Raw genomic sequence first — 19,641 nt, 5'->3', positions numbered from 1 at the left:
GGATGGTAATTCAAACCAAAATCATAATCCTTCAGAAACTCTAACCATCTTCTCTGTCTCATATTCAGCTCTTTCTGATCAAACAAATACTTTAAACTTTTATGGTCACTGAAAACCTCAAATCTTGACCCATACAAGTAATGCCTCCATAACTTCAGAACAAATACCACAACTGCCAACTCTAAATCATGCGTCGGATAGTTCCTCTCATGAACCCTCAACTGTCTCGAAGCATAAGCTATAACCTGCTTATTCTGCATCAACACACCACCCAAACCCAACAATGAAGCATCACAGTAAACCTCAAATGGTTCCGACGGACTCGGTAATATCAGAATAGGAGCAATAGTCAACCTTCTCTTTAACTCTTGGAAACCTTCTTCACATTTTGAGTCCCAAACAAACACTTGCCCCTTCCTAGTCAACATCGTCAATGGTAACGCCAACTTAGAAAATCCCTCAATGAACTTCCTATAATAACCAGCCAAGCCAAGAAAACTTCGAATCTCAGCAACAGACTTCGGAGCTTCCCACTTAGATACCGCTTCTATCTTAGAAGGATCAACAACAACACCACCTCTTGAAATCACATGACCAAGAAAACTCACCTCTCCTAACCAAAATTCACACTTGGATAGTTTAGCAAATAACTTCTTTTCTCGTAGAACTTCTAAAATCACTCTCAAATGCTCAGCATGCTCTTCTTCAGATTTCGAATACACCAAAATGTCATCAATAAACACCACAACAAACTTGTCTAGGTACGGATGGAAAATCCTATTCATATACTCCATAAATACTCCAGGCGCATTAGTCACACCAAAAGGCATTACAGAATACTCATAATGTCCATACCTTGTTCTGAAAGCAGTCTTCTGAATATCCTCGGTTTTCACACGGATCTGATGATACCCAGATCTCAAATCTATTTTGCTGAACACACTTGCACCAACCAACTGATCCATCAAATCATCAATCCTCGGCAAAGGATACCGATTCTTGATCGTCACTTTATTCAGTTGCCTGTAGTCCACACACAACCTCATAGTACCTTCTTTCTTCTTAACCAATAGCACTGGTGCACCCCACGGTGACACACTCGGACGAATAAATTTCTTATCCAACAGGTCTTCCAACTGACTCTTCAATTCAGTTAACTCAACAGCAGACATACGGTACGGAGCCATCAATATCGGCCTAGTACCAGGTACCAAATCAATCGAGAACTCCACTTCGCGCTCTGGCGGTAATTCATTCACCTCTTCCGGAAACACATCAGGAAAATCACACACCACGGCTAGATCGCCAATCACCAGTTTATCTTTAGCCTCCAAAGTCGCTAACAGCATAAACAACTCTGCCCCATCAGCTACTTCCTCATTCACTTGCCTTGCTGATAGAAACAAACTCTTTCCCTCCTCAATCTCAGGAAAGACCAACGTCTTATCAAAACAGTTGATAGAAACTCGGTTGAACACCAACCAATTCATACCCAGAATAACATCAATCTGCACTAGTGGAAGACACACTAGGTCCATCCCAAATTCTCTACCAAAAATACTCAAAGGACAATTTAAACAAACCGAAGTAGTAGTCACTGAACCCTTCGCAGGAGTATCAATCACCATACTACCAAACATCTCAGATATCTCTAACTTAAGTTTCACAGCACAATCCAAAGATATAAAGGAATGAGTCGCACCTGTGTCAATAATAGCTACAAGAGGAAAGCCATTAATATAACACGTACCTCGGATAAGTCTGTCCTCACTGGAGGTTTGAGTTCCGGTCAATGCGAACACCCTCCCCGTCTGAGATTTCTTTGGCTTCTGACACTGACTTCCAATATGCCCTTCTTCGCCACAATTAAAACAAATCACTTCCTTGTGCTTGCAATCAGCTATTGCATGACCAATCTTACCACAGCGAAAACATCTCTTTACTTCAGCAGTGCATACATTACTCTTATGACCAGCCTGACCACATTTGAAGCAAACTATACCAGCAGGAGCACCTCCCCCACTAGCCCTCTGATCCGGAGCAGCTCTTTGCTTCCCTTTTCTAGCTGGAGCATCATACAGCTTGCCACGATTTTGATGTTGCTTGCCTTTGCGGTCACTGACAATCTTGTAATGAGCATTATTGTCTTCTTCAAATATCCTGCAGCTATCAACCAATTCAGTAAAAATGCGTATCTTCTGATACCCAACAGCCTTCTTAATTTCAGAGCGCAGTCCATTTTCAAACTTGATGCACTTTGAAAATTCAGCACCAGCACCAGTGTAATGAGGATAAAATTTGGACAGCTCCACAAATTTCGCAGCATAATCAGTGACAGACATGTTTCCTTGCTTCAGCTCAAGGAACTCAATTTCCTTCTTACCACGGACATCTTCCGGATAGTACTTTCTCAGAAATTCCCTACGGAATACATCCCAAGTAATGGCTTCACCTGCCACGGTCAACCTCTCGTGAGTCTCTAGCCACCAGTCATCAGCTTCGACTGCTAGCATGTGAGTACCATACCGAACCTTCTGAGCTGGAGTGCAATCCATAACACGGAAGATTCTCTCAATCTCTTTCAACCATCCCAAGGCTGCATCTGGATCATGCTTCCCTTTAAACACCGGCGGATTCTCTCTTTGAAAAGTCGCCAAGCTACGTGATCCAGCATCACCACCAGCATTTGGCAAGTTCTGCACAGCTTGTGCCATTGCTTGCATTGCGGCAGCCATTGCAGCGTCATTCCTTCCAGCCATTTCAACTTAACAATACAACACAACTTAAAGTTAGATTGGTAACAATACACAATTGTTAGACAGTAACGACACGACAACTGGCCGGACAGACCGACCTGCTCTGATACCACTAATGTAACACCCTTCGAAAATACCCCAAATATTTAATAACAACAACAAATATATATATATATATCAGAGTAATCATGCACCAAGGGTGTCACACAACATTTCACACCATAATAACTGTCATGCTCTTTATTTAATCAAAACAACACTTTTGCAAAATTCGCAGCGGATAGAATCAACCAACCATTCAAAACATATAACGTTTTACAGGTAAAAAGGTTCAACAATCAACAATAAACAATTAAAACATCCCGTCCCGATGTTACATCTATCAGAGCACGACCCACTACGTAGACTACACTAGACTCCAGGCACTAGCTTCTACTCACTCACTGCTCGTTACCTGAAAAATAGTTGTAAGGGTGAGTTCCTCAATCGATATAATAAGCATTATAAATCATCATGTAATGCTAAGTAAATTTACACGTTAATCACCCTAATCATATCCTGCATTCAGTAACGGCACATCAACTCAAATATCATACTCAATAACAACGTAAAATGCAACTCAATAACAACATAAAATGCAACTCAAATGAGACTCGACTCGTCATGCATGTGGTACCATTCGGAGTAAAACTCCCAACTTAAAATCATTGCCATTTTAGTGGGCATCAAGGCATAAGCCTTCAACTTTCAACTTAAAATTTTGCCAATCCAGGCCAACGTGGTGTGAGCAAAGCTCCGATTTTTGCCAATCCAGGCCAACGTGGTGTGAGCAAAGCTCCGACTTAATGCATATGAAATGTACATGGCATACACGACTTTACAATTCCGACAACATAATACTAATAGCAACACAACCAGGTTTTCAACATAATCAACTTATAATCAACTTTGGCTCACCAGCCTACAACTCAGTATTTTCAACAACTTTAACACCACTTATCAACATTTTTATATCAACACTTCATAACATAACCCAACAAAATTACTCATCAAAATTAACGATAATAGGCTAATCACCAATTATGTTCACAACATTAAAATATCATTTTTCCAATTTCCAACAGTGTTAACCGGTTAACGCCCTGGGTTAACCGGTTAACGCAGGACAAAAATTCATTTTCTGGCAAAACGCAACAGTGTTAACCGGTTAACGCCCTGGGTTAACCGGTTAACGCAGGCAAAACAACATATTTCCACAAAAAATATAACAGTGTTAACCGGTTAACGCCCTGGGTTAACCGGTTAACGCAGACAAAACAGCAGTTCCTGCGCTAACACAAGGCAGAATGCAGAGTTCTCCGCATTTTCCGCCGTTGGAGGACTTCCGGACCTCCGATTCCAATTCCGTAAAAAGCTATACGTTCGGAAATTCACAACTAACCCAAACACATATTCAATTACAGCCTAAACACAGTTTCATCCAAAGAAATTTTTCCAGCATTCAAAATCCCAATTAGGGTCAATTCAACGGCTATTACTACCCATGACATGTTAATCTATAATACCCATCAAACGACGATAAACCCCCCTTACCTGAGTTAATCCGGCAAAATCTCTAAGCTCCAAGCTCTTCTTCAACCTTTGCTCTCTAGTTCTTCCTCTTTGCCCCTTTCTCCACTTTTCACCCTTTCAGTCGCTTCTCTGTTTCACGTGAAAATTCTTTACCAATACTGAAAACCCTTTTCCTTATTCTAACTTATATATTTTCCACTAATTATTATTCCAAATAATAATAATAATAATAATAATAATAATAATAATAATTCAAATTATTTAATTAAATTAATAAATATATTATTAACTTAATTTAAATAATTCTCTTATTTTATTCGGGGTGTTACACGTCACGCCCCTCTGCTTAGTGTTACGAGCGTAACACATGGTGTGACGGACGTCACACCCCCACTCCTATTTTTTTGGCTTTGACGCGTAACAGAAGCACGTTCTCTCCTATTCTTCCTCTGACTCGTTGACACGCTAGAAAACCTACTGAAGGAACTTTTGGGAAACGGTTACTAAATGGACGAATATAAATAGACCTTAAGTGGTGCCCTGCCTTGTCTCCTCTCTTTTCCGCCGTGCAAGCTTTTACAGCAATTTATTTTCCAGCATTCTACTTTCTTAGCATTTTTTATTTCCTTTTCTTTTCTAGTTAATTTCCAAAGCATTGAATTTATTTTCTTTCACACTAGTTTCTACACCGGAAACTATTGTGTAGTTTTTATTGGATCTAACCTTACATTAGGTCATAGTATTTTATTCCTTCGTTTTTGTTTTTCTGTCTGATCGAAGATTGTGAAGAACAAATCCAACCGGTTTGTGGTGGAGTGTTCAAGCATCGAAGTTAGGGAACAACCAAGATTTCTATTAATTTTACAGGTTCATTAATTTATTGTTTTAATTTATATATGCTTTGTACTGCTGTTTATCAATATTGTTTGTCTGATATGGCTGTATTTAGGCATAATAATTGTTTAGGCCTGTTTAGCATGTCCGGCTAATTAATTTAGATATCGGTATGTAGAGTAAGCGGAATAAAAGAATCAAAACTGAGTTGGTTTAAATTTATTTAAAAATATAGTCACTCTTTTTATGGTCTCAATTTACAGAGTTAATACCAAAGTTTTTGTACGAGAGTAAAAGATATAAAGAAGTTAAAATCAATAGAACGACGATTTGAGCTTTTAACTGGACAGTGTAAATTGGACATTAACTTTAAATCAGGGCGAAAGCAATTTTTAGAGTTAATTTAATTCTAATCATTTTCAAAAAGTATTTTTAAAGGTTAAAGTGAGAACGAGAGTTAAGCATTTAAGTTTAATCATATAATCTAAGTCAACAGAGCGAGAGTTTGAGACGAGGGTGTTTAAACGGTTAGTATTTTAATAAAAAGAGTTTCTATAGATTCTATTGTTTTCAAAAAGTGATTTTAGATTTAACTAAATAGTGAGAGTGTACGTTAATATAAAGTCATAGTCTGATTCAACAGAGCGAGAGTTTGAGAAAAGACTTTTAATCAATAGTGTCTACTGAAAAGACTTATTTTAAAACTAAGAAACCAACGAAGATTTGATTCCCTAATTACGACGAACTACATACCGATATCCGCGTTATTTGATATTTAATCTAGATCTGATTTTAGTTTTATTTTTCCCCCTAATCATCAAAGTATCATCCGCCTTAGCTTTACGAAGTAACCTTAGAAAAACGGTATATCGATTCATTAAGTCCCTGTGGGATCGATATCTTTTAAAACTACGCGATTAGACTGTGCACTTGCAGTTAATACCCCAATAGACTCATAAAGTCGCGATCAACTAGCCTTGCAGCAAGACACCTATGTTCCATAACCTTCAACTAATATTTAAAAGTTGTTTTTGAAGCCATAAGGGTCATAACGTGTATCGCCTTGTTCTCCTTATGAATCATGTAACCCTTCTCAAGTAATTTTTCAATGCTCAGAAAGTTACACTTGATTCTGGGAATATACAACACATCCTTTATTAAATAATGTTAACCATCCCTTTTCTTGGTTGATACATCACCGATAACTTCTTCCGCTAGAGTGGTATCATTCGCGAACTTTAACTTTTTCTTCATAGAACGATTGATTGTAACAAACCAATATTTTATTCTCGTCATGTGCGTTGAAGATTAGGAGTCCAAATAACATTGATCGCTAAAGTGTACAACCTCTTTTGTAGTCACCATGACATTTTCATCTGTTGGTAATCGGTTACAACATATAGGTAACCTGTTACATCCTTCTCTGGAACTCTGGTGCAACCTGTTATAGTTGTTCGGTAGCCTTCTACTACTGCATTCTCCTTCAGTGATCACCACCAAGAGTGTGTTCTTATCATCATATTTTTATCTTGTAACTCTAGCTTCATCTTCTTGAGGTTCTTTCTTGTTGACACTATACTCTCTTGTAAAATGACTAAAATTTTGACAATTATAGCACTACACAATGCTTTTATTAACTATCTTTCTTCCTCATTTTTCTCTAACATTTCCATCTCTTGAGATGTATGATCCACCAACAGTTTTCACCCTTTTGGAATGTTGAATTTATGGAATTTTGGGATTCTCTTCCACCAAAATTCTGAAAGTTTCCTCTACCTTTGTTCATGTGTCACTTTCCCTTCGCCTTCTTGTCTCTTTCATTGAAATGGGCTAGCAAAGAGATCTCCGCCTTTATCTTATCAACATCTCTTTCCTCCATTATTTTCCTTATCAACATCTCTTTCCTCCATTCTCTACTCATGAGCTTCAAGAGAGCTTTGTAGCTTCTCCTTACTCATTGTTGCGAGATCCTTCGATTCCTCAATTGTAACTACTACATTGTTAGATCTTGACATCAAAGAGCATAATATATTTGCAATAACATACTGCTCTACGATTGTTTCTCCACATGCCTTTACTTGGTTCACCAACCTTGAAATTCTCGTGATAAATTCACTAATGGTTTCCTTCTCTTCCATTTGAATTAATTTCAACTGCCTTTGTGGGTTTGTAATCTCACCACATTTGCCTTATCAGCTCCTGCATACATTTTTTCCAAGATTTCCCAAGTTTGCTTTAAGGTTGTGCAATCACCAACCTTCTTAAAATTATCTGCATTAACACATTGGTGAATCAAATACAATGCCTTGTAATCTCTTCTTCTCCTTATGCATAATCCTTTGTAAAACCTTTGCACCTTCTACAAGTGGAGTAATATTGTTCTTTATCACTTCAAGAATATCTTGATAACCAAACAACATCTTCATTTATTTTTTTGCAGCACTTGTCATAATTCTTCGCATCGAGATTGGGAGATTCACAAAGATATGTTCATTGGAGATGGAAAGCATTTTCGCAAACACTATGGATCAAACCAGGCTCTTGATGTCAAATATTGGAACAAGAGAATCACAAGAGTAGTGATTTCTAATGTGGAGAGAGAGAGAGAGAGAGAGAGAGAGAGAGAGAGAGAGAGGCATTGAGTTAGGTATAAATAACAAACAAACATAGAAATAACTACTATTATAATCAGTTACATTGTCGCAATAATCAGTTATTGAATGCTAGGGGTGCTCATGAATGCGAGTTGACCCACGAATCCGCTGACCCAAACCGAACCAACTCATAAATTATCCGAGCTCATTCATTTACGGGTATACCTAACCCAACCAAACACAATCCTTATAGTTTTGGTTTGGGTATCGGGTTTGAGTTTTGCAATCCGTTGACACAACTCATTGATGTGCCTTTAGTAATTTCTTATTATTTAAAATAAAAATAAAAAATTAATATCTCACTAATAACTATAATTTTTTCAAAAAAAAATTATTCTCCACCAATAATATTAATAGACCAATGAATTTAGGTAATTCTAAGATTAAATCTCGTTTCATATTTTCTGTATCATTTTCAACTTATATATTTTATGGAAATAACGTGTCTTGTTCAATTTTATATTATTATCAAGTGTAATATCATATTTATGAATTTTAATAGATGTTATATGATGTGTTTCATCGAGTTTGAGTGTTATAAATGGATATGATTGTATTGAGTTGTGTTTAAAAAAATTAAACCCACAAAAAGAATCATAAAAAAAATATTTTTATTTGAAACACAATCCACAAACTCGACCAATAAATAAATGAGTCGGTTCATGTCGGTTTTGACAATGAAATTGTGGGTTGGATGACGAACCCAATCCATTGAAGTTTGAACGAGTTGGATAACGAATTAGATCAAAGCCGATCCAACCCAACCCGTATACACCCCCATTAAACGCTATTATATCTGCTGTAATCAGTTCCAACAAGAATGTAATCGATTATCAAACAATTATGTTTGAGTTGTAACCGATTACACCATGTAACTTATTCCATGTTGCTTCTGTTGCATATTACCGGAGGTGTACTCGACAAAACTGCTTAAGAACCGACTTAACAAGTCGTTTTTAACCCAAATAACCATCGTTTTTCTAATGTACCCCTAATACCACTCTAGACACCTAACCATAGTTTTTCTACTGTATTTCTAATACCTCTCTAGGCACCTAAGAGAGGATATGAAATAAATTTTTTTGTTTGGTTAATGACCGTATTATAATAAAAAATGAGATTAACATTAACTGAAATTAATAAATAAAAAACTTCAAATGTGATTTATAAAAATCTTCCTCTACTTTGAGTCTGATAATTTTTTATCGAGCAGAGAAATTAAAAATCAAAACAATGTTAAAGAACACATAAAATTATGAATTTTCTTAACACTTCCATTTATCAAAATTTACATTCAATGCTTATAAAAAAATTACATATCAATATATGTTACAACATTAGTGGCTCTAACTATTAGGACCCCAACAACTTAAGTACATGACTGTCCTCAAGGATTCCTCTGATTGCCTTGCCTCTTTTTCCTTTAATCCATTAGGAACCATAGCATAAGAATTGGAAGATGAAAGCTTCTTTGCTTGAGACAAAGATCTCAAATGATTTTTGACATGATGTTGAGCTAATCTTAAACCATAATTCCACCTGCATAAACCTTGGTCTTTCAAGGCTTCCACTACTCCAACACTAGCTGCAACTGTCCAAATTCTGTTTGTTGAACTCATCATGAAATAATTTAAAAGCTTGCTTATATAGTGTTGCTAATTAGTATGAGAAAATATATAAGAAGTTTCTCTAGCTTGATTTGGTTTTGATTGAGGATATAATTGAATTAAGGTTTCTTTTATATCCTAAGAAGTGATTGTGGGTGGGATAAGGTTTCTAAAAACCAATGGCATGATAAAGAGGTAGCTAGCTACTGGTTTTGGTGGAAACCATGGTTTTGTTTTGTTATTATGATAAGTAAAAAAAGCTTCAAAATCAAGTTCAATGTACCATCAATTTTTGGGACCACGCACGTGTACATATGAAGATATGTTCATTTTATATGTGCCAAATTGTTGTGTGCAGCTGTATAGTCTATTTTGTCCTTTTTTTCTTTCCTTTTGTTATTGTATGATGGTGTGATTTATTGAAAAAATCCACTTATTTTATATTTATTAAAAAATAGAGTAACTTGTAAGATTTTAGAAGGCGGTCGAGGTCATGTTTGTTTCAAAAAATTTATGGATTCGATTTTAATTAGGTGTAACTACACTGAGGTTTATTAAAATAGCTTCAACATCTCCTTTAATTATAAAATATACATTAATTTTTTTTAGTCTATTAAAATGACACTCTCATCCCTTTAAATTTTAGTAACAATGAAAAGTCGTGGGTATAAATGACATTTAACTAGGATTTTTTTTATGTCATTACAAAATTATATATATATATATATATATATATATATATATATATATATATTTCATATTTTAAAATTAGAGAGGGTGTCAGTGTCATTTTAATAAACCTTAGAAAATGTGAGTGTAATTTTTCCTTAAAAATTAGAGAGGGTGTCAGTGTCATTTTAATAAACTTTAGGAAATGTGAGTGTAATTTTTCCTTATTATCAATTTTTCAATTTAAATTATATTTGTTGCATTGGGAATTAATCACAACTAAAGTGAGAATAGGAAATGCCTGACTTTATAAGATATTTGTTTTGGGTCGGCCTCAGTCCTCAACATCAGTAACGAGAGGCTCAGTCATAAGGTGTTGAAGGAATAATGAACCCACTACTTTGAGACTCGTACTCGATCCACGCTGCAAATAGTTATTATCATTAGATATTATCTAACCGTTCACCCCATTCTACACCAGGAAGCATGAGATATCTCCAAATGTCTCTTGTACATAAAGTATCTCACGCGAGACCTGATATATGTTCTAACCATAACTTACTCTACTTTTTTGAGACTCACTGACTGGCTTATGTATTAGAGTGTTAACCATGCATGTCCACCATTTATCCGTCACACGTATCAGAGTCTTGCTTCACCACACCAAGACTCTACTTCATCACTTCACTATAAACTTCTAGTTCCTTAACGGAATAATGACAACATGTGTGAGGATCGACTTATGATTCATATGAATTCCAATATCAGATCTCTCTGATTCAAAATCACAAACTACTACAACGAGCATACTTGAAGATGATGATGACAAATGATCTAGCTGCCAAAGACACCACATGTTTCCCAGCCTCAAAATCTTCCACTCTCCTCACCGTGGATTCAACCGATGATGGATCATCTATTGAGAAAGAACCGCCACCACGAAACTCTCCCAATTCACTGATGGTAAATGAGAGGAAGAAAGAGGACAAACTTATTTTAAGGTTTCAAGACTGCAAGAAAGTGGATGGAGCTCCTAATGCAACACCTTCACTGGTTGTATCTGCCATGAGATTAGGGTTGCATTTTGCTATTTGATGAAGAAATAATTCTTATGGTTGATCTGCTGAATCGTGTTTCCATCAAGCTTTGAGGTTTTTACTTTTATAAATTCAATTTCGTTTCTCTTTCAATTTCGTTCTCTGAAATTCAATTGCTTAATTTATTATTTTGTGGAATAGTTTTGATTAATTTCGTATGATTGCATCCTAAACTATAATCGTTTTTGACGTAGCTTTGTCGTTAATTTGCGTATGTGAAAATCACGTTTGTGAAATTCGCGATTGCTTTAATCCATTTTTTACTTGGATAATAGGAGTGTTAATCAATATTATATCCATTATGCTTGTCATTCATTATAGGGATCAAATAGAGATCGAAACTGCTTAGGGAATTAGTGAGGTAGAAATCGGTGATAAGCCGGAAACCGAAATAGTTGACTAACCACTTCATAAAATTATGTTAATTGTTTATCATCATCTTAATCGAAACTTAAACACCCCTCATTGTTCCTTTCTGTTGGTAAAATTCAATACAAGAGTCCTTGCGATACGACTCGAGTGTCGCTTCCCAAAACTACAATTTTTAATTACTCATTTTTGACTCGTGTGTGATAGCAGATCATCTTTCTCAAATCATCAAAGTTTATTATCCATTCTCGATGACTTATCATGTGATTTGAATATTCCGTGTGCAAATACCACTCACATATGCTTCGATGTTCATTATTTATTATTGTCGCAAAGAATATAAGGTTTTAGTTATAGTCACTCTCACCCTAAGTCATGTGTGCCTTATTTTTCCTTCAACTTTGAATCACTGCCTTTATTGGATGTTTGAAACTGCTGAGTCTTCTCAGTCACGTGTTCTTTGGTTCTTTCCAGCATCCTTTGTTCACATGCTTACCAGAAACACAACAATTCTTCAATCTTCTTCACAAACAAATATTTTAATTATTCAATTTCTATTCCAATATTATAAAATCTATACGAGAGAGAGTGCATCACCTTGTTCATGATGATTTGATTATAAACATCTTCATCACAATTCTTCATTTGATTGGACCCCGTTATGATCTTGTTGAAATACTCAACAACATTCTCATTGTTATCCCTCTGCAATAACTCGAATTGTCATCTCAAGGTTTGTAAAGAAATTTTTATGAGTTTGTAATCACCAACACAACCTTTCTCAAGAATGTCTCCACCTCCTTCAATGAGGTTGCATTATCGATCGTTTAAAAATGCACCATATCAACACAACGATGGATGAAGATTGCCATTTTAAAATATTTATTCTTCAATTGTTTATGTGCAATAATCTGCACATTTGATGCATCAATGTAAATATATTGCAAACCTATTTCCACTTTATCCATATCATCTTGCACTACTACAAAAAAGACATGTAACCTCAGCCGTGAAGTTGATTTAACCTCGGTTAAAAAGGCAAGGTAACAAAGGGTTTCATAAAAAGCTGTCACTTTACCCCTCAGTTTAAGAATAACCGAGGGGTTAGATGAAATGGTCATGGGTTCGATCCCTAACAATATCTTTTTATTTTTCCAAAGTAACATCATATACCTCTCGGTTTAATAACAAAATTGAGGGAAAAGATATATTCTTTTTTTAAAAATATTCATTGCATTATTTACACATAATATTAATAAATTAATTTGTTTACCAATTACATTGTTTACACAGAATATTACATTGTTTACACAAAATATTAAAGTAAAAATGTTGAATCTGATTCATCGTCATCGTTGTCCCTGAAGAACAAATGTTGGGGATCCTCGTTTCATTGATCTAGAGGGAGATCAAATGTATGATATAAAACAAATAAAAAGTTATATAAATAAAATAAATATTCAATTATATGATTATTTAAGAATACAAATCTTGAACCCAAATGATTTTACGCTCTTTCAATCCATCCTTGAGAACTTTTCCCAAATAAAATAAATGTCTTTTTAAGTTTCAAAGTTTTCATGTCAAATATTTCATTATCAATTTTTAATATTCATAATGCTTTTATAATGAGGGTTTTAGGTTTCACGAGATTCATTAATGATAGTGTCTTGAGTGTTGATAGTCATTAAATGGACGACAAAGATTTGTTTAAGAACGATGAAGAAACTGAATAAACACGTTTATAATTTACCTCAATTATTACTCAAAATTGAGGTAAAATGTGTTTCTTTTTATATAAAAAAATACAATAAAATATGTTCCACCCCAAGCATCACATACCTCTCATTTTCTTTAAAAAATCGAGGGGGGATTTTTTTTTTGATATTTAAATTGTTTAGACAGAATATCAAAATACATTGTTTAAACAAATCAAAATTTTGACAATGAATTCTTGGAGAACAACATATATTTTTCAAATTTCTGATAAGTTATATGTTCCAACTAAGAGAATTTTTTTCTCTACTTGCAATCCATTCCAAAGAGATTTCATTATCTTGAGAAAATATTTGCATGGAAAATGCTTTCACATGAAAGAGAACATAAAAGAAAAATGGATGGTTGTGTTTAGAAATAAATTTCTCAATATTCTCAACCGAGGAAAGCAATAAATTTCTTAATATTTTCTTTGATTGGCAACATAGAAAGGTTATTCCAAAAATACAACAACAATATCAACATCATTTTGTGAGATAGATCGCAAGGGCCAAAAAAAAGTTTTGTTCAAGATTGAAGAACATTGGAGATTTTTTTTGTCTTGCAATCCATCTGAAAGGATGATGCGTAAGACTTTGGAGTAACTACATATAAGTTAGGTTTAAGATAAAATTTGATTAATGAGTACTTTTATAGTAAAATATGATAACCTAATCCCTCGATTATTAAGTATAACCGAAAATATAAATCATTAATTTAAATATAAAAAATAAAATAAAAATAAATGCACAACTTTTACAGAAATAAAAATATAAACGGCTATTACTGGGATTTCAAGCATGTTCTGAATTATTTTTTCCCTCAATTGTAATTAGAAATCGAGGGAATATGTGATATTTATTTAAAAATTAAATAGCATTTTACCTCAGTTTTTGGTTGAGTGAAGTGAAAACTTTGTCATAAAATATATTATTTCTAGGAATGTTGAAATCCAAAAATCACCTTCATTCACTTTCTCCATCTATCCCAAATTTTGTTATAAAGAACAAGTAGTTTCTCAGTGAAAAATGTTTCTAAGATTCTCCAAATAACTCATTTTTGTTAGTGCACAAGGTGATAAAGATGAACAATACAAATCAGAAAGAGAAGAGAGAATAATAACAAACTTCCACTACTCTAAAACGGTTACAAATGGTTGCACACACACACACACACACACACTGCTAGATAGACTGCAAAAGAAATTAATGATGATCACCCCACTCATTTTCTTAAATACAAGTGGGACTTAAGTAGAAATACTAAAATACCCTCTAACAAACTTTGTCTATAAGTTTCTGAAAATGAATTAATTCTAATATCATCCCTTAATTCATATTCATCTTATCCAAAACTAACAACACCAATTCCATCCCTCAAGAGGAGAAATTGATCAGTCTTGATCGCCTTCGTCAGAACATCTGCTAGCTGCTTATGGGTACTATAGTGCATAACTTCTAGAACTCTATTCTGAACCTGAATTCCTTAGAAAGTGATACTTAGTCTCGATATGCTTGCTTCTCCCATGCAACACTGGGTTCTTGGCAAGATTGATTGCAGACTTGTTATCAATCATCAGCTTAAGAGGCTTGTTTACTTTGATCTTCAGATCCTGCAGTAAATTCAGAAGCCACACAAGTTGACATGCAATCACATCACCTACAACATATTATGCTTCATAGCTTGACAAAGTAACACATGGTTACTTCTTGGAACACCAAGAAATAGAACTTCACAGAAACTTAAACAAGTATCCATAAGTACTTCTTCAGACAACTCTGTCTTCATACCGATCAGAATTTGAGTAAATCAGAAGTTCTGAATCAGTTTCAACACCAAAAGGGAAAAAACTCCATACTTCAGAGTTCCCTTTATATACCTCAGAATTCTAACCGCAACTTGGTAATGAGACTTCAGTTTACTCATAAACCTACTTACCATTCCAACTGCATCGCAAATATCAGGTATGGTATTACACAAACATCTCAGAGAACCTACCAACTGCTTGAACATTGTCGCATCTACATCATCACCATCAGAATCAGAATCTAATTTCTGTTTTGTATCATCAGGTGTGACAATAACTTTACAATTCAGAAGCTCAAATCTCTTCAGAATCTCAAGTTCATATTTCAGTTGATGTAAAATTATGCATTTCTCAAAGTACATAATATTCTTCCCTAGAAAATAAGCCATATTTCCTAGATTAGTCATCTCAAATTCATTCATCAGCTCCTTCTTGAACTTATCTATCTCATGTTCACAACTTCCTGTTAGAAATATGTCATCAACATACAGACACACCATAATCATATTTCCTTAAGAAGTATGCTGAACATAAACACCATACTTCATCTCACATTTATGAAATTTCTATTTTTTGAAAAATGAATCAATTTTCAGATTTCAAGCTCTAGGGGCTTGCTTCAGTCCATACAAAGCTCTGTGTAATATGTACATCATCCTTTCCTGATTATTTTTCTGAAATCTAGGAGGTTGTAACACATAAACCTCTTCTTCTAATGGACCGTTCAGAAATGAAGATTTCACGTCTAAATGAATCAGAGGCCACTTCCTGTTAGTAATTATCGCAATAACCAGCCTGATTGTTTCATGTCTAGCTATAGGCGTAAATACTTCAAAGTAATATAACCTAGGTTTCTATAGAAAACCTCTCACAACTAACCTTGCTTTGTGTTTGCCAATTGATCCATCTGGATTTAGCTTCACCTTATAAACCCATCTCACATGAATGGCTTTATTGTTCTTTAGAAGTTTTGTTAGCTTCCAAGTCTTGTTTCTCTCTGTGGCATCAAGTTCTTCTTTCACGACCTTCAGCCAGACTTTCTACTTGAGAGCTTCTTCCGTACTCACGGGTTCAAAGTATACTAACATGGCACACTGAATAACTTACCCTTCAGAATCTTCTTCAGTATCTTGCAGCATGTTAACCCCTGCAAACCTTCTTGGAATGTTTCTGATTCTTTGTGGCCTCTGAACTTGTTCAAAACCTTCTGATTCTGGAACAATATCAGATGTTGCAAACCTTCTCAGAGTGTTTATGATTATCTGAACTTGTTCAAAACCTTCTGATTCTTGAATAATATTAGATGCTCGAACTCCAAAAGTACCGACTTCAGAAGCATGACCATCTTCAGAATCTGGAATATTCCCATAATCTGAACTATCACCAGAATCTGAATCACCATCACCATCAGAATCTGGATCACCAGAATCTGAATCACCATCAGAATCTGGATCAGAATCAGATTCTTCCTCAGAATCAATATCGCCTTCTGATTCTTACTCACTCTCAGAATCATTTTCAAGCTCTGACTCATCTTTAGAATTAGAATCAATATCTTCAGAAGTTAACTCTGCACCAGAGTTGGATTGAGACTTGCTCCAATCCCATACTTCTGACTCTTTCACAACAATATCTTTGTTGACTTCAACCTTATTAATGAATGGATAATATAGCTTATAAGCACATGTATTGTGATATCCCACCAATAACATCACCTTGCTTCTATCATCCAGCTTCTTTCTAGTAGCATCTGAAACATGTTTATAACAGACATAACCAAATACTCTGAAATGACTCACATTTTTCTTATCTTCAGTCCACCTCTCAAAAGGAACAATTTTTTTCAGCTTCTTGGTTGGACACCTATTAAGCACATATGCTGCAGTGGCAACAACTTCTCCCCACAAAGTGTTAGGAAGCTTCTTCTTCTCCTTTAGCATGCTAAAGTTCAGTTTCTCCTTTCAGCAAGACCATTGTGTTAAGGAGTATATGGAGCAGTCACTTCATACTCAATTCCATTTTCCTCACATGAACTTCTTAAAGTTTGTAGATTTATACTCACATCCACCATCCGTTCTAAGAATCTTCAGAGTCTGACCACTCTGTTTCTCAACCTTGATTATGAATTTCTTAAATTCAGCAAACACCTCGTGTTTGAAATTTATAATGGATACCCATGTCATCCTTTTGAATTCATCCACAAATGACACAAAGTATTTATTCCCTCCTAGTGAAGGTTCGGGAAATGGTCCACTCACATCATAATGCACTACTCCCAAAGCATGTTTTTCTCTTTGAGCTACTTCTGATGCAAATGGCAGTCTTGGTTGCTTCCCTCTCATGCACACATTACATGACTTTTCTGCTTTCTTAATTGCAAGAATTCCATGTACCGGTTTCTTTGAATTCAGATGTCCTAAGCTTCTGAAGTTCAAATGAACAAATCCTTTGTGCCACAACTCACTTTCCTTCACAATACTTATTGCGCTAAGGCATTCGGAGTCTTCAGTTTCACATTCACCTAGAATGTTCTATTCCTTCCCTGTTCTTACTCCATAATTAGCTTCAGATTACAGTCATACAACTTCAAAAGATTGTCCTTCATGGTAATTGAAAATCCCTTTTCAATTAATTGACCTACACTCATCAGATTGCTCTTCATGCCAGGAACATACCAGTCGTTCTGAATTAGTGCAAATTTTCCATTATTCATAATCACTCTAACATTCCCTATTCCTTTAGCATTTAGATACTTATCATCTGCACATCCGATCTTGGTCATCTTCCTAGAGTCAAAATCAACCATCCATTTTTTATTTCCAGTAAGATGTTTTGAACAACTAGTGTCCATATACCACCAGTCTTCTAGAGACGCACTATCAGAATCAGAAGCCATTAATAACACATGTTCATCATCAGAACTTCTGGCTATATTCTCTTATTCATATTTTCTTTCCTTGTTTGACCAACAATCTGTAGCGAAGTGGCCAAACTTCTTACAACAGTAACATTGAACTTTTCTATTGTCATACTTCTCCTTTCCCTTATGACTCCCAAAAGTCGAGGTTTTTAACTTCTGATACCTACCATGTCTTTTCTTGGCTTCTGACCAAGACTGCTTCTAGTCTTTCTTGACAAAAGAAGCTTTCAGAGCCTGTTATACCTCTCTCTCAGAGGTTCTTTCAGTCAGATACAACTCTTGCGCCTCTAGACTGCATTGCATCTCTTCTATTCTCATGGTGCTCAGATCCTTAGAATGTTCAATTGCTACAACAGTGTAGTCAAACTGAGGAGTAAGATATCTAAGCATCTTCTCAATGATACTTTCTTCATAGAGAGTTTCTCCATTTGACTTCATCTCATTTGTGATCAAAATCACTCTGGAGATGTAGTCAAATACCTTCTCATTGTTCTTCATGTTGAGATTCTCATACTGCTTACACAGAGACTAGAGTTTCACCTTCTTCACTGATACATCATCGCCGTAGCACCGCACCAGTGTGTCCCACGCAGCTTTCGCCGTCGTCAAATCAACGATTTTCTCAAACAGGTTCACATCCACACACTAATGGATATAGGACAACGCCTTCTGATCCTTCTTACTCATATCACGCTAAGCATTTTTCTACGCATCTGTTGCATTTTCTGGAAGTGAAGCGTAACCTTCGTTGACGAGATCAAGAAAATGTTAAGCACCAAACAACACACGCATCTGAATCATCCAACGATTCTAGTTCTTGCCATCGAACATTGGAAGCTTAGTATTCAGATTACCGTTTCCATTCATCTTCAACCTTGTGCAATACACTCAAATCTCACATAAACACACAATCCCGCAGAATCAAGATATGTGTTTCTGTTACGAATCTGATCAGAAATTCAACATGAATTCTCCGAACAAAAATCATTCACACAACGTCTCACCGTTTCACTCGTATTTCATGTGGTGTTTCTCTGTGGATTTGAACTGAAGCTCTAGATACCAATTATTGGTGCACAATATGATAAAGATGAATAATAAAAATAAGAAAGAGAAGAGAGAATAATAACAAACTTTCACTACTCGAAAACGATTTTAAATGGTTACACACTCACACTGCTACACAAACTAAAAAAAAAATTAATGATGATCACACCATGCACTTGTTTAAATATAAGTGAAATTTAAATAGAAATACTAAAATATAGATGGATTAAAATGTACTTCAAATTTTAAATATTTGAGAACCTAAAAACTTTTGACCTTTAGATACTACTTATTAAAACCGAAATAATTTATTTTTATTACACTATTAACGTCCACGTTCTTTTCACACTAATGTGTGTTTATCTTCATTCTAATACCTTATTTTGGTATGGAGTGTTTATCTATAACGTAATTTTGTCATAGATTTGAGTTGAGTACCCTTTGTACTCTTTATCTTTATACAATTTTGATTATAAAAAAATTAGTTCAATATATAAAAAGAAAAGAAAAGAAGAAGGATATAACAAGAAGCAGAGTTAGAATAATCCAAAATA

The 19,641-nt window shown here is 35.0% G+C and overlaps 2 protein-coding genes across 2 annotated transcripts; both read right to left on the bottom strand.

Annotated features, from left to right (window-relative positions):
* Nucleotides 1-9,069: 9,069 nt before the first annotated feature.
* Nucleotides 9,070-9,640, bottom strand: LOC127086835 (uncharacterized). The gene has a single exon (XM_051027650.1). It carries the CDS (start codon nt 9,436-9,438, stop codon nt 9,163-9,165), a length of 276 nt encoding a protein of 91 aa, XP_050883607.1. The 5' UTR covers nt 9,439-9,640; the 3' UTR covers nt 9,070-9,162.
* Nucleotides 9,641-15,122: 5,482 nt separating this feature from the next.
* LOC127082308 (uncharacterized mitochondrial protein AtMg00810-like) lies at nt 15,123-15,620 on the bottom strand. Its single transcript, XM_051022546.1, has one exon. It carries the CDS (start codon nt 15,618-15,620, stop codon nt 15,123-15,125), a length of 498 nt encoding a protein of 165 aa, XP_050878503.1.
* Nucleotides 15,621-19,641: the final 4,021 nt, after the last annotated feature.

Source organism: Lathyrus oleraceus, chromosome 5, assembly GCF_024323335.1.
Source record: "Lathyrus oleraceus cultivar Zhongwan6 chromosome 5, CAAS_Psat_ZW6_1.0, whole genome shotgun sequence".
In the NCBI taxonomy this organism is placed as follows: domain Eukaryota; kingdom Viridiplantae; phylum Streptophyta; class Magnoliopsida; order Fabales; family Fabaceae; genus Lathyrus; species Lathyrus oleraceus.
This window is presented reverse-complemented; position numbering and strand designations above follow the sequence as displayed.

Bases quoted from the DNA above. Each gene is read 5' to 3' on its own strand.
- LOC127086835 (XM_051027650.1), bottom strand. From the start codon at position 9,438: ATGATGAGTTCAACAAACAGAATTTGGACAGTTGCAGCTAGTGTTGGA.
- LOC127082308 (XM_051022546.1), bottom strand. From the start codon at position 15,620: ATGGTGTGTCTGTATGTTGATGACATATTTCTAACAGGAAGTTGTGAA.